Here is a 14,711-nt window from a genome sequence, read left to right as displayed (position 1 = left end):
ATTTCTGTTTAGAGATCTCACCCCACGTTTGGGGCGCTTATTTCAGGTTTAGGTAACCCAGGGGTTGAGACCTCTAACGGCAGGAGGCCGGAGCTTAGTTGATTGATACATTTGCTGATTATGCTGATGTACCTGTTTAGTGATTATACCTTATCCATTATCATGTTGTTTGTTCTGAGACTTGATGAGTATGCTTTTTATTTGGTGAGCATGGGGATTGTCCATGCCATATTGATTTGACGATGTTTAAGTTTATTTGAGTTGTATAATACGATGACATTGCCTGTATGTAAATTGAAAAGAAGAAAGATATTCCGCATTTTTAATTAAGCGTGTATGTAAATTGAAAAGAAAAAGATATTCCGCATTTTTAATTAAGCGTGGCTTAATACGATGACATGATAACAAACCGGGTATACTCGAGGTGTTACAGGATCCTCCACCCCAAGATCACTTACAGGTATAATATAAGTTCTAAAACAGTGAATGCAGTATATAAAGAAACAAACTAATAACAAGATAGGGGGAATGGCTATACCGAAAAATTTATAGCAATAAACAATGCAGTATATAAAATGAGCATGCCCTGCAAAATATCAAATGAATGTGCATTTTCATATATGTCCATGTCATGTGTGTATGCATCCTACTGGCCAGAGAATAAAATGAAGGGATTACGTACGTCTACAACCCACGGTACAAGGAGTCTACCATGTACCTCACACACGGAGTTACCATCTTGCATGTGGCCTGACATGCTCAGGGATTACCGTCTCGTGTGGAATACCCCACATACATATACATATGGCAAATGCACTATATCATAATCCAGCTCAACAACATATCCAATACTCATAACAAAAACAGATATAATTCCATAATCCAGCTCAACAACTTATCCAATACATAAATAGGTATTATTCCATAAAACATACCATGCACATAAACCAATCCCCCATGGGGTTTGGCGGAACAAGCAACAGATAAAATCGAGGAGACCAAAAGCTTACCTGTATCGGTAAAGTCCTTTAATACCAACTCAGTATCAACGTGTTCACCAACAACCAAACAATTAAGTGAGTCACGATCTGGTTTAATGGCAAACACATCATCAATACATGCTCTATAATTTCAAGTCAAAAGGAATACAGTTTCTTTTTCGTTTTCGGTTGTTGCAGGCTTTTTTCAAAGCCTTAAGCATTAAACCGCATTTACTTTTTTTAAAACTTAAATTACGAATCTTTACCGAAAATTCTAAGATTTTAATATGTTAAACTAGACATCTCCATCTTTACAACGACATATTATATTTCTCATTTGGAGTTGTATAACTCCAGTTATGTTTTCCGCAAAATTTCTACGACAAACTTAATTTCCAGCAAAGGGTCGCGACTTCAAACATAAACTGCGATCAATCCACTTAACCAATGGATCTAAAAATTCACAAGGTTGTATCCCTATATGTTAGCTTCACATAGATCCTAACCTTACTCAATTTGGAGATCTGTAGCTCAAGATATCACGATTTTACTAAACTAGGTCGTTGTTATCTCGCGAAGTAATCGATTATTGCATTTTTCCAGAAAGTATTCGAATACTGCCCAAAAAGTATTTGAATACTTCTTCGACAGAATGCAGAAAACTAAGTTTTAAAGGTATAATTGACCTCTAATGATCTCCCAAACTTGTTTAGTCATTTAATTAACATACCAACACGTTTTAAACACCAAAACAACTTCAAGACTCAGCCTTTAACCTAAATCATGCTTTCTATAATGAAGAACAAATGAAAGGTCATTCTTTTCACATGAACACAAGAGGGATGTTTGATATATACCTTGAACTCACCAAAACATAAAAATGAGGGAACTTGGAGGGCTTTGAAGTTGCTCCAAATCACTGACCAAAGGGTGCATGAAAATCCAAGGAGAAAGCTTGGTTCTTTTTCCTCCAAGATGGCACCTTGATGCTCCAAGAAGTGAGGGAATTACGCTTAACCAAGAAAGAATGGTGGAAACCCTCACACCCTCACCAAACAGAATTTAAACACCTCCAAAAACATATTTTTCTTCTACAAGACTTAAGCTTTAGTGGGTTGAGGATGATTCCATGGCATAGAGGTGGATAAAGATAGAGACTTGATGGGGTTTAGTGAGAAAATAGCAATATTTCATGGAGACAAGGCTAAGGTACTATAGAGGAACACTCATGGCAGCCACACAACACTAATGGGGAAGCTGACATATGTTAGAAAATATCCTAGAGTTTAGTGCCATTTAGCTATTTATAGGTTCACTAACTTAAACTACCTGTATTAGTTCTAATAGCTCTACTAATCATTTTACTACCAAACTTTATATTCTTAACCTAAATATTTTTTTAGGAATTATCATATTTTTATTATAATCTTTCGAGACACTTCACCGGTACACGTCTTATACAACAAAATAGCCGGTATTATTTCTGAAATCACTGCTTATTATTTTTACCCCAAACTTAATATTCTTAATCTAGATATTTTTCTAGGAATATTCATATTTTTATTTCTATTTTTTGGATTACTTTGTCGTTATCCATTTATACCGTGAAATACCCGGTGTTTACACTTTCCTTCGGAAAAGTGACTTAATGTTGATTATTATGCTCTTTTCATATTTATCCAAAGTCAATCATGGAATTATTTCCTAAACTCATAATTAAATTATTTAAATTCCTAATTTAGCGGTGTTGGTTCTTACACTCGCCCTACCTTTTAAGAATTTTGTCTGCAAAATTAGAGACATACATGTCCCTAAACTTGGGGTATTGCAGGAGAAGCTCGTCCTCCCGCTCCCAACTGCACTCCTCCGGAGTTCTACCTTTAGTTATCTCTAATCAATTATGTTCAATAGTATTTTGAATTCACTCACACCGTGAAAAGTATATATATGTGATGTGCTTTACCACAAAGCACACGCTCTCAGCATTTCTCCCATTATTGGAAGGATCCATACAGTTTGACCATCAATCAAAGGATGATAAGCAATACTTATTTTCAATTAAGTGATGAAAGCTCTTTGCAATGCACTCTAACACTAAAGGTGAACTTCGGGTACCGATCATTGGCAGTGCTCTCATGTACCCCATGAAGTTCTTACAATTACACTAATTTAGCAACTAGCCAACAACTCCTTGGAAAATCTTGCCTTCCCAGGCACAATAGGGCATACTTAATCATCATGTCCAAGACAACCAAAACAGAGTCGAAGCAGATCTAAATCTTCGACAATCCGAGAATAAAATCTCAGGTCAACGCACATATAAAGATTACCTCCTTGAGGTATATTTCTCATAATTGTTGAAACAATATGCTCCTTAAATCATGCAAGTTCAAATACTCGCTTGTACACGTTTCAAAACTACCATCATAAAGTCGTAGCAACATGGATAAACGGTTCCTTAACTCAAGTTTTCATGACCTTGTGTCAATACCGATCCAACATCCACATACGAAACTCCGAAACATTTTCCAATTTGCCTTTCGGGTCTGAAGTCATCAACATCGAAATCGTCGTCCATTACTCCCACAAATTCTAAAAGCATAATTCTCGCTCGCGAACTCACACAAGAACAGTACCCTTTCAAGTACCACGTCAAGGGTAACATCATTTGTGAGAACCGCCAAACGAGCCATAATCTATTATCCCTGGACATTCTAATTTTAGGAGATATTCACGAAGCTTTTTCTAATTCACAACTACCTCCATTTTACTAGGATCACTAGTCACTCTATCAGTAGAGATGACCTAACCCACATTCTTTATTCCACACAATAACTTGAGTGAGTTTAGGTCCTATTCCATGACTCTAGTCGTGTCACGACTTACAATTTTCATAAGTCATTACTCTTTAAAATAAAGCCATAGTTCTTTCATAGTATAAAACCATATTCATTTAAGCCAATATATGTTAATTACGATATCAATTCACATAATAGCGTACCTTAGTTCATATACACCTGCAAAATTAACAATTCAAACAACAAAATAAATAAAATACTCTACATAACAGTATACCTCCATCTCATGGCATCTACAAAAATCAAAAATCAAAAATCAACAAAGGGTGAAATGACATCGATATATTACCACAGTTATTTATATTTATTTCACGCTTTGCACTATCCATGGTGTTCGCATGCAATCTACATGTACATCAAATCAACTTTTTGGACGTAATACTCTAGATTCATGGAGACCACTCAATCCACAAAACTAATTCTACATGCACCTATCTCGCATATTCCAGATCGCACATGACTTTGCCACATAGTTCACACTTAATTCCTTAAAGAGAATTTCACACTCTCAAATGAACCTAACTAGAGAGTGTTTTCACTCACACGCAATAAGATATCATCTCTTACGTTTTTAAAATAAAGCACCATCACAAATTATGTAATAGCGTAAAACATCTTACCTTTCATGCCAAACTTTGGCATATCACTCTTCGCATATTTTAATCATCCCACCGCTTGGTGGTTGTAGAATATAAACTCATGTCAAGTCTTTCAATGAATCATTATACCATGAGGCAAACTAAAATTGATTGATCTATGCACCTCGTGCACCAAGACCCTCGATGAGTCACACTCAAATCGGTGCCCTCATGGGACTTCCAAGAGTTAACACTCTTAGGATCCAATCCCCAAAGGAAAGCCCCTGACATAGATTATTGGCCAAAGAACAATTAGGCATAGTAGCCTCCCGTTCACCTCATACACAAGGACCACTCAATGAATCATATACCAACTCTGCATGTAGACACCAATTTCGCACGTAGAAGGCGCATTGCACGGCTTCCGCCCAAAATTTCTTCGGCATGTTCTTGCTCTTGAGCATTGACCGAACCATGTCGAGAATGGTCGCGTTCTTCCTCTCGGCCACACCATTTTTTTGTGGAGAGTACGGTGCGGTTAGAAATCGCCTTATGCCTTGCTCCTCACAATACTCCATGAAAACCGTCGAAGTATACTCGCCACCTCTATCAGATCATACAGATTTGATGTGTCTACCGGTTGCCTTTTCCACCATCACTTTGAACTTTTTGAACACCTTGAATGCCTCATATTTTTCTTTCAAAAAATAAACCCAATTTTTTCGTGAGAAATCATCAATAAAGGAAATGAAATACCTCTTACCGCTAAAAGATTCAGGGGTGATTGGTCCACATATGTCGGAATGAATCAACTCAAGAGGTTGCTTAGCCCGATATTCTACCTTCTTTTGAGACGAAGTTATCGCATGCTTGTCGAGCACACATTCTTCAAAAAAATTCCCTCGTAGTCCATGTCTAGTAGCCCGTGTCGAGGTACCACACCGTGTCATTGTTGGTGTTGCCTTCGTTGTGTGTCATCATAAGAAGACCTTCTTTTGCCTCATCTTTCGTGGCTAGGTTGGTTGTCTCTTCCACCTTTTTTTCGACTCAACATTCTTTCACGAAATGCCCTACCTGGCCACAATTGTAGCACTTATCAGAGTTGCAATCCTTCGCATAGTGACCATATTTGCCACACTTGTAGCACTCGATGTTGGAATAATTCGAACGACCACCTCTTCCACAACCGCGTCCTCTTTCACGCCAATTTTGTTGGTTTGATTTCCCTTTCTCCTCATAATGCCCTTCTTGACCGCGACCTCTACCACTACGATCATTTCCTCGACCTCCACGACCACGCCCTCTACCTCGAAAGTTTTGAGAATAAAGTGCATTTTCGTCTTTGATTGATGCCTTGGTTTGAAGTGCTTGCCGAGTGTCTCCTTCTTCTTCTTCTTCTTACGTTGTTTGTGTGCCTCGAGAGAACCAGCTAGCTCATCGACCGTGAGCGTTGCTAGGCCCTTTGAATTTTCTATGGCACATACGATTTTCTCGAAACTGTCGGTTAACGACCTTAAAATCTTCTCCACAACTTGCGCATCGAGTAATGCTTCTCCGTTTCAGTTGAGTTGGTTCACCACAATTTGAAAGCGTGATGTAGTCGGAGACACCTTCCGACTCCTTCATCTTCATGCCTTCCAACTCACCGCGAAGAGTTTGAAGGTGAACTTGTTTAACTCGGTCGGCTCCTTTGTACACTTTTGCCAAAATGTCCCACGCTTCTTTTAAATTTGTGGCACTCGCAATCTTCTCAAAGCCCGACTCGTCAACAGCTCGGAACAACATGTACAATGTCACCTTATCTTTTGATCGTACTCTTTCAACGCCTTGTTTTGAGTCGCCGTATATCCCGCGGTAGTTGCCGGTTCTTCGAAACCTTCTTGTACCACCTCCCAACCATCTTGAGACCCGAGATGAGCTTTCATTTGGATGCTTCAATTCTCGTAGTTTGCCTTCGTTAGTCGGGGTAGCGGCACATTACCGGTCACACTCTCCATTAGCTCTGATACCAATTTGTTGGGAGAAGAGTAGAAAACAGAGGAGATATTTTTTAAGGCAGAAGAAGTAGTTACTTTCACATTCAAACAATAGTTTTAAATTACAAAACTTGTAACTTCACAAGAAATACATAAAGACATTTAACACCACAATAAACTCACATAATTTCATAAACTTAAAAAACACAAAATTAAATATTTAAATCAAAAAGAAAAATACTAAATTAAACTCAATAAAAACTAAAACTGACATTTAATATTTATTCAACAAAACAATAAGGGTCATGGACCCCACAGAGGAGAGGTGAAGACACCACCAAACCAAGGAGAATTTTCGAGGAACACAGTGTACAGGTGAAAAGACATTTTGGTGCTGTCAATGCATGGAAATGGAGCATTATTGCTGATGAGAAGAAATGGGTTTAAATCCCTCTTTTCGACGTGAGTAAAGTGAAAAGGGAAGAAAAATAAAATAAAATATTTTTAACGATAATCCCTAATTTACCCTTGTTACTTTTACTGTGGATGTTACTCTTACAATATCTAGCAAAGCTCATTTTAAAAACTTATAACTATATCAATTAATTTTTAAGGTGTGTTTGGTACAAGAGAAATTTTTTGGTGACCGAGAATCATGTTAATGGGAATACAGTAGAAATTGAGTTTACTTAGAATCTTACGAAAGAGGTGTTTGGTTCGCAAAAATATTACCGGGAATATTGGGTAAAAATTACTGATTCCATATTTGGTTTAGAACAAAATATGACTTGGAATATGAGGTTATTTTACAAAAATAACTCTAAACTATTTTTACTTTTGTAATTGATAGATTGGGTCTAGATTTTTATGTGTATTGGGATATTTTTATCTCAAAATTTATTGTTGTACTTTCCTTTTACTTGGTATTTTGATTGGTATTCCGAATTACCATATTATTTTTGGTAATCTGAATAGTGACTTTTCTTTATAAATCAAATTATCGGGAATCGTAATTTATTCCTTCTACCAAACATGATAATTACATTTACCAAAAAAGGATTACCGTTAATCGTCTCAAAAACTTGAAACAAACACAAGTTCGTTAGCTCACTTTCATTTCTCTTAATCGATTGAAACCGTTGGTCAATAGCTATAAATAACGCAAAATCTTAACCATCCAAATTTATTATATTAATTAAATCCTCCACTCCACATTGGCGGAGCCACACCAAAATTTTAAGTGGTGCCAAAAATTTTTGACATATTAAATTATTAAAATATTTATTATAATTACACAAACTAATCAGGAAAAAAATTTATTATAAATTCTAACATAGTTATCTAAATTATATATTAAATAATATCACGTAACATTGAAAATTCAAATGAACAATTATCAATGATTACATATCAAAGCAAACATATAAAAAGGCACTCAGGTGATACTCCACTACACATCTTTCTCATAAATTAATGAGTTACACAAAATTGCAAGAAAAAAATAATAATAATAAAACAGAACGGAAGAGATGACTACCCTATGTGAGGTAATCAAGAATTCTAGAACAAAATCAATACGTGATAAAACCCACAAAGTGAGAACAGAGACAGAGAGAGAAGATAGAAAGCTGCTCTTAGCAAATTAAGGCGAAGCATGATTGGCTAGTTTGATCAGTAGTGTCCCTTGTTTAAGAACTTCCCAGTAAGACCACATGTTAGAGCTTCTGAAGGTATTTTCTTCACTTTCTGAACAGCCTCAGCAAAAATCACACCCATTCCCATGTGCAAATGAGGCTCAATGTGGCAATGAAAAGCCCAAACTCCAGGGTTATCTGCCTTAAACCTCAATGCAGTCCAACCATAGGGAAATATCACTGCAGTGTTCCTCAATGGTGCATGAGTCAAGTTGAATTTCTTCTCATCTCCAAGTTTGAATTTTCCATCTCCATACCCCAAAACCCAGAAATCATGGCCATGCAAATGCCAAGGGTGAATCTCACTGCCATTCCCAGTTAACTGGTTTGCATTCTGTAGTATCACATCGATAACCTCATTCAGCTGAAACATGTAAACCCCATTACCAATAGTTGCATTAGGGTTCACTGGAGGGTTGAATACGTCATATTGCTGTTGGAAATTCTCTGGAGGAGGCTTTGTGTCAAAGGCATTGTTTAGCTTAAACTTGATGGATCCCAAGTAAGGTGTTGGTGGCAATGTTAATGACACGTTGTTAATGGCCCATTTGGTGAATCCATCAACTTTGTTTTGTGTGTTGAGAAGCAGAATTCTACGGTGAGAGAACTTTGGAGGTTGTGGAGTTCCCATCTTGGCAATGATTTTCTTAGTAAAGGCTTTGCTACGCTCAAAATCATTCCATAGGGGAGTGATGGGTGGTGGTGAAGTTGGAAAAACTGAGGCAGAGATTGCCTTGTAGTTAAGAATGGTTAAGCCTTGTGGGGTATTGGGCTTTCTTCCTCTAACCCCAATTGAAAGCCAATAGTTTTTTTTTGGGTCTTGATCTGTGGTTAGGAGCACTGAGTAGGTTTCACCAGAGTATATGTCCATGTCATCAACCGCGAATGGTGTCACGTAGTTTCCATCAGCTTCCACCACAACCAGTTTGTGATTCTGCAGCGCATAGAAATTACGTGGAGCTGTTCATTATTTGATGAATAAAATAAATCTATGGTCCCATTCATGATGAAACTAATTGCATACTTAATCAAGTAGATCTGTTTCAGAAAGCTCATTAACCAAGGCTTGTAAAATTTGATTTTTTTTTTTCCTTTAAAACAAAGGATATATTTTTCTTAGGAATAACATCTGTCATTTTAAAGGATATAAGCTTATATCATTTTAGATCCTAACCGTTGATTTTCATCCATCAACGGTTATAATTTATTGGATCAAGATTATTAATTAATTAATAATAAATTTGGCCCATTAAATTTGGCCCAATAGATTATAACCGTTGATGGACGGAAATCAACGGTTATGATCTAAAATGATATAAACTTATATCCTTTAAAAGGATAGATGTTTTTCCCATTTTTCTTATGTTTTAGAAAAAAAATTACCTCATGTTATAGACTTAAAAGTATAAGTGGGATCCACAGATAAGAGAAGAGAGAAAAAAAAGTGGTGGGACATAATCCCTTTTTGTGTGTGTAGGAAAATTGTTTATCTTATGTAAAATGAGATAAACATAACCTTTAAACAAATGTATAATCAAAGTAACATAATTTTTCATGCAAAAATTTATCAAAATCAAACATTGTAAGTCGCAAAACAAAGAAAACAAGATTTGATTAATGAATGGACTTTTTTTTTTTTTTTTTTTGGTAAAATGAATGGACTTTACTTGCACATGTTAATTACTAAATTTAAACAAAAGTAAACTGCAATTCTTAACTTCCTGCTGTGGAAAACTGTATCATCTATTATTCTACCAAATTTAAATATCAAGTTTCTCTCTTTTCCCATAGTGTTCGACAACTCAGTGACAGTGAGTTCCACGTACATGCATTGCGATTCTAATTTTTAATCATCATCCCCATTTTTGTGGCATTTCATTTAGCCAAGTGTTTTCTACAACATTCACTGACTCTTCATTTTATACAACACTTTTCATTTTTCAGAATTATTTTTACCATATTTTAATTCTGATGTAACGATTATCACAAACGTTGCTCTATAAAAAAAATAATTAAGGTAGAAAGTAGTTTTTTTCCCCAAATAATAGTACTACTTCATATATACGAGTGAATTTTCAAAATTTATGCCATTTAAAAATTATATATTAGAATTTCAATTTTATAAATATTTAAATAAAATAAATAAGTATGTAAATTATGTACAATTTTTTCGGTAAATTTCTAGTCTTTATTTCCTCAATTAGATTCTTCCTACATATAACCGGCTAATTGGGCTGCACACAACAAAGTCGTAGATTTCCACCTTTTTACATAACATTTTTTTGAATATAATTGAGGGAAAGATTATTTTAATCATCCATCTTTACAATCTTTATTTCTCATTTATTTTCAAACTTTCTTGACCCATTTGTTCGGTCTTTATTGATACCTAAACTATTCTATTCTCAGATAATAAACTATTAAAAGATGAGCCAGGGATTATTCCTCCATTGCTATCACTTCTGTCAACAATTATTGGTTGTTTTTTTATTTAGTGGGAAGTGGGGACAAGGAAATATCTTAGATTAACGTAAATCAGACAGCTAATGGTGGTCACTAAGATGCATATATACGCAAAAGCGAATGTGAAACTTCCACGATACATTAAGATTAGACATCCACATTAATTGGAACCAAACAAAATGATAAAAAGTATAAAAGAGATATAATGAAATGCAGCATTCCATAGTGTGATAGAGAAAACTCACTGAAATGGCCAAATTGAGGGAAGCTAATGATGTGGTACTAGCAATCCTGATCCTATAGGTCTTGTTTGGCTCCACATGGAGAATCTGAGGTGAACATTCTTCCCCACCTTTAAAATTGCATTGGGGTAAGGTGGTGTTGATAAATTTTGCTGCAAGGGAACAATTGAACTGTCCTCGTCCATTGATTAACAGAGTCTGAAAAAGTGAAAAGTGTGTGGAGAATGAGAAAAGAGACTCATTCCAAAAGGCTACGCGACAAATATGAAATAATTCTCTTTAAGTTTCTTTTTCCTCTTAGCTTCGTCGTCTTTAATAAAAAGAACCTACTAACGCGTAATACAAAAGCAAATCCCACCCTTAGAAGAAAAATATCTTTTAAACAACTACTTTGAAAAGTATGGCTTCTATTAATTTTGTTCAAAAATAAAAATCTATTAAATAAGTTTTTAAAAATTTTATATGCTATTACATTTGTCTTTATACAAAAATTAAAATAATAATATGGAATTAAAATCTATACAACATGCATGCATGTCTCTCCAATGGAATGACTTTCACTTCTCACTCTTGATAGAGATAACAACTAGATAACTCTTGTGGGAATACCGACAAGATGCCTGTAATACGGAATATAACGTGGTTTGCACGAATATATGAAGGAAAAAGTTTAAAAAAACCCGCCCTGTTTTGAATTATTTATACCTTTTGTGTTTTTTAATTATTTAATTTTCTGTGATTTTTTTCATTCATATCCCTTTTTAATAAAAATTAACTAAGTATATCTATTATACTTCTTTTAAATGAAGAAAAAAAAATGAAAAAAAAAATCAAATATTATGAAAACTTAAAATACTCAGTAAAAGACTAAAAGAAAAAAATAGTAAAAAAAATCAAATGTGTCAAAATAAAAAAAATAGAATAAGAACAAAAAAATATAAGAAAAAATAAAATTAAATATATTAAAAATCACAACAGTGACAGAGAAAAAAGATATAATAGATATACTTAGTTAAATTTTTAACAGTATTAAAGAGGGGTGTGGATAAAAAAATCACACGAGATTAAATGATTAAAAAAAAACACAAGAGTGTAAGTGACTAAAAGTAATACCACATGGAGTTTTTTTAACTTTTCCCATATATAAAATATAGGTTAAATTTTAAAAGCTAAAATTAATAATAAAATATTTAAGTTTACGAGAGATGCATGCCAAATTAATTTAGGTAAACTTAAAAATATATAAAGTAGAAAAAAATATATAAAAGATAAGAAGTTAAGAATAATATGTTTATTTTTTCAAGAGAGAATAAACTAAAAGACTTAGTCATTCTCGAAATAATATATTCTAATTTGACATGTAAGAGTGAAGCAATTGTGATTTAAGGGAGAAAATAAATGTAAGCGTAATAAGAGATATTCAAAGAAAACCAATTTGAGAGTATAAACTGCTGAGAATAAAAAAATATATAACTGCAATTATTTTGATATAATAAGTAATTATTACTATTTTTTTTAAAAAAAATGTTTTAAAGTTAGAAAGAAATATTTTAAAATACGTAATAATCTGAGAGTTTAGAAAACCTAAAAAATTACTAAACAAACGCGAAATTACTTGTCTAAAAGGAAGAATATAATAACAAATTATCTCACCCCTCAATGATAAAGATTTTATTTTGTTATATCGGAGTAAATTATTCAACAAATGAAGTTTTATTTTAATAAAAATGCGTTCCATATCACTATATAGACATTGCAATAAATAAATAAATAAAACTGTTGTCTTGGAATATTTGTGATTAACAAAAAAAAAAACAAAAAAAAAAAAGACAGAGGTATAAGTGGGGGAGGCGAGTGAGGAGAATTGGAGAATTCAATTATACCCAATTAAAAATCCAATACTACTTTATAGACATGGGTCACATGCGCAAGTTTTTCTATGCTACTTTTTGGAATTAGGTATGATTTCGATCTGGAATTTGGAACTTTACAACAAATGTTCAAATTTTCTATTAGTATTCCTCAGTCACATGGGGTAGGTACTTAAAAAGCTAATATATGAATTGTTTCAATCGGGTTCGTTAGTTGTATAAAAAAAAATTGAATCATGATACTTTTAATTTGTTTTAATAAAGTTACCTGAGGTTCACCGATCCATTTGAATGGTTTGGAAGAGAGGCCAACCTCTTGTTCATGTGAACTTGTTTGCCACAAATCACTCAGTAGCAGGTTGAACTCACCATCATAATGGAATGGCTCGTTTTGACCCTTTGGTAAATCTACTATCAAAGAACCATACAACCCTGCTGCTCTCTGCATACCATAGTGTCCATGATAGAAATATGTACCAGGCTGCACCATATAAACACCCATGAATACATTAACATTTAGTGAATAATGCTCTAGCTAGTCTAATTAAACAACAACAACAACCGTATAAAAAACACACAAAACACCAAAAGAGATACCAAAGCCCAAGATGCCACTTAGTATTAAAAAAGCAATCAAAGGACATGATGGGGTATCAATCAACATATACTTCTACGTAAATGGAGAAAATATAAGAGGAGAGAAATGTAATTACCCTGTCAACAGTGAATCTATAATGAAAAGTTTCTCCTGGGTTTATAGCACACTGTGAGATGGCAGCAGTTCCATCTGCCCAAGGAGTTCCGAGCTACAAACATAAAACGACAAAAATGTGGTATTTTAGATTAGCACTTGGCATGATAAAATCATCAGAACCATTCACATATTTCTTATAACCACATGCACACCTCCCATTAAATCCCGACTAGTGAGGGTACAGATGAGAATAATCTTTGTACATAACTTTACTTTTGCATACTTGTAAAAGAGGTTGTTTTTGGATAAAAATATGTGATTTCTTGTCATAAAAGAATAGTTTTACTACTGCTCCAGTTTCGTCTTCTTACTCACATATTTCTTAAAAAAAAAATTAAAAAAAAAAAAAAAAAAACCTGTCTGATTCCATGCCAGTGGATAACAGTTCCCTCTGTGAAAAGTTTGTTGGTAAGTGCAATGTCAAGGGTGTCTCCAACTTCAGCTCGGATAGTTGGGCCTGGAAACTGACCGTTGATTCCCATCACAACGTGCTCCACGCAATCTGGTGTCTTGATCATGTACTCCACATCAAACTTGTAGTGCCTCACCCTTGCTCCAAGTGATAACTGAAACAAACCCAACCATATGCACCAAAGTAAAAGAGCTCTGAAGCTCATTGTTGCTTTTGCTCAGAAGGCCTTAGGAGCAAGGCGTCAAGCAATTCAAGAAGCTATTGATCAACAAATGAACTCACAGATAGATTTATAAATATATATATATAAGAAATGAGTAGAGGAACAAGGTCGTATCTTGATTGTGGCACCATTGGTTAGATGGGCATTATATATTTATAGAGGTGCTTTGAGATTTCACATCGTGCTATGATGTTGTTTTTCTGATTATAATAGTCTTGCAAATTGCGCGTGGAATTTGTTTTTAATATGTCAACTAGTTCTTTATATAATCCTTTTTTCTAGAACAAAAAAATTAGGTATGATTTTTTACAGCAAAAAGTTAAAGTGAAATTTGTTCTATTTGAAGTCTTTTTTAATATTGATAAGAATAGTAGAATACGCCAATAATTGCATCCCGTTATGTGCAGTGCTAGGAATAATGTAACGCGGTCTGTGGATGACCTATGGCCTCGTTTTATACTAATTACGAGGTCTAGTTTGAAATACATTTATTTAAATGTTTATTTAATTAAATAGGTGATGTTCCAAACTGCCTAAAAAGGCTTTTAGGGAGCGTTTGGTACAAGGATTTTGGCCGGATTTTCGGAAAACTAAATGTTTTTAAATTTTAAATTTCTGGATATTATCGAAAACTGAATATAAAAATCATATTTTTGAAAA

At 34.3% G+C, this 14,711-nt stretch overlaps 1 protein-coding gene across 2 annotated transcripts; it reads right to left on the bottom strand.

The window, feature by feature from the left end:
• Window positions 1–7,794: 7,794 nt before the first annotated feature.
• Window positions 7,795–14,246, bottom strand: LOC133315988 (L-ascorbate oxidase-like). 2 transcript variants are annotated; one of them, XM_061517670.1, is made up of 5 exons: window positions 13,773–14,246; window positions 13,376–13,468; window positions 12,931–13,143; window positions 10,795–10,989; window positions 7,795–9,020 (listed from the first exon to the last, which is right to left on the bottom strand). In XM_061517670.1, the coding sequence occupies exons 1-5, from the start codon at window positions 14,031–14,033 to the stop codon at window positions 8,064–8,066; spliced, it is 1,719 nt and encodes a 572-aa protein (XP_061373654.1). In that variant the 5' UTR covers window positions 14,034–14,246; the 3' UTR covers window positions 7,795–8,063. The 2 variants fall into 2 exon arrangements, with proteins under 2 accessions (XP_061373654.1, XP_061373655.1); XM_061517671.1 differs by lacking the exon at window positions 13,773–14,246 and adding an exon at window positions 13,569–13,671.
• Window positions 14,247–14,711: the final 465 nt, after the last annotated feature.

This window comes from Gastrolobium bilobum, unplaced genomic scaffold (genome assembly GCF_033153095.1).
Source record: "Gastrolobium bilobum isolate Gb01-03AN ecotype WA unplaced genomic scaffold, APGP_CSIRO_Gbil_v1 utg4229, whole genome shotgun sequence".
In the NCBI taxonomy this organism is placed as follows: Eukaryota; Viridiplantae; Streptophyta; class Magnoliopsida; order Fabales; family Fabaceae; genus Gastrolobium; species Gastrolobium bilobum.
The sequence above is the reverse complement of the archived record's forward strand: the minus strand, read 5'-3'. Positions and strand labels throughout refer to the sequence as shown.

Excerpts from the sequence above, each read along its gene's own strand:
- LOC133315988 (XM_061517670.1), bottom strand. The coding sequence starts at position 14,033 with ATGAGCTTCAGAGCTCTTTTACTTTGGTGCATATGGTTGGGTTTGTTT. Across the intron at positions 10,990-12,930 it reads AATGGATCGGTGAACCTCAG|ACTCTGTTAATCAATGGACG; the intron begins GTAACTTTATTA and ends TCACTTTTTCAG. Across the intron at positions 9,021-10,794 it reads CCCTCAATTTGGCCATTTCA|AATCACAAACTGGTTGTGGT; the intron begins GTGAGTTTTCTC and ends TATGCGCTGCAG.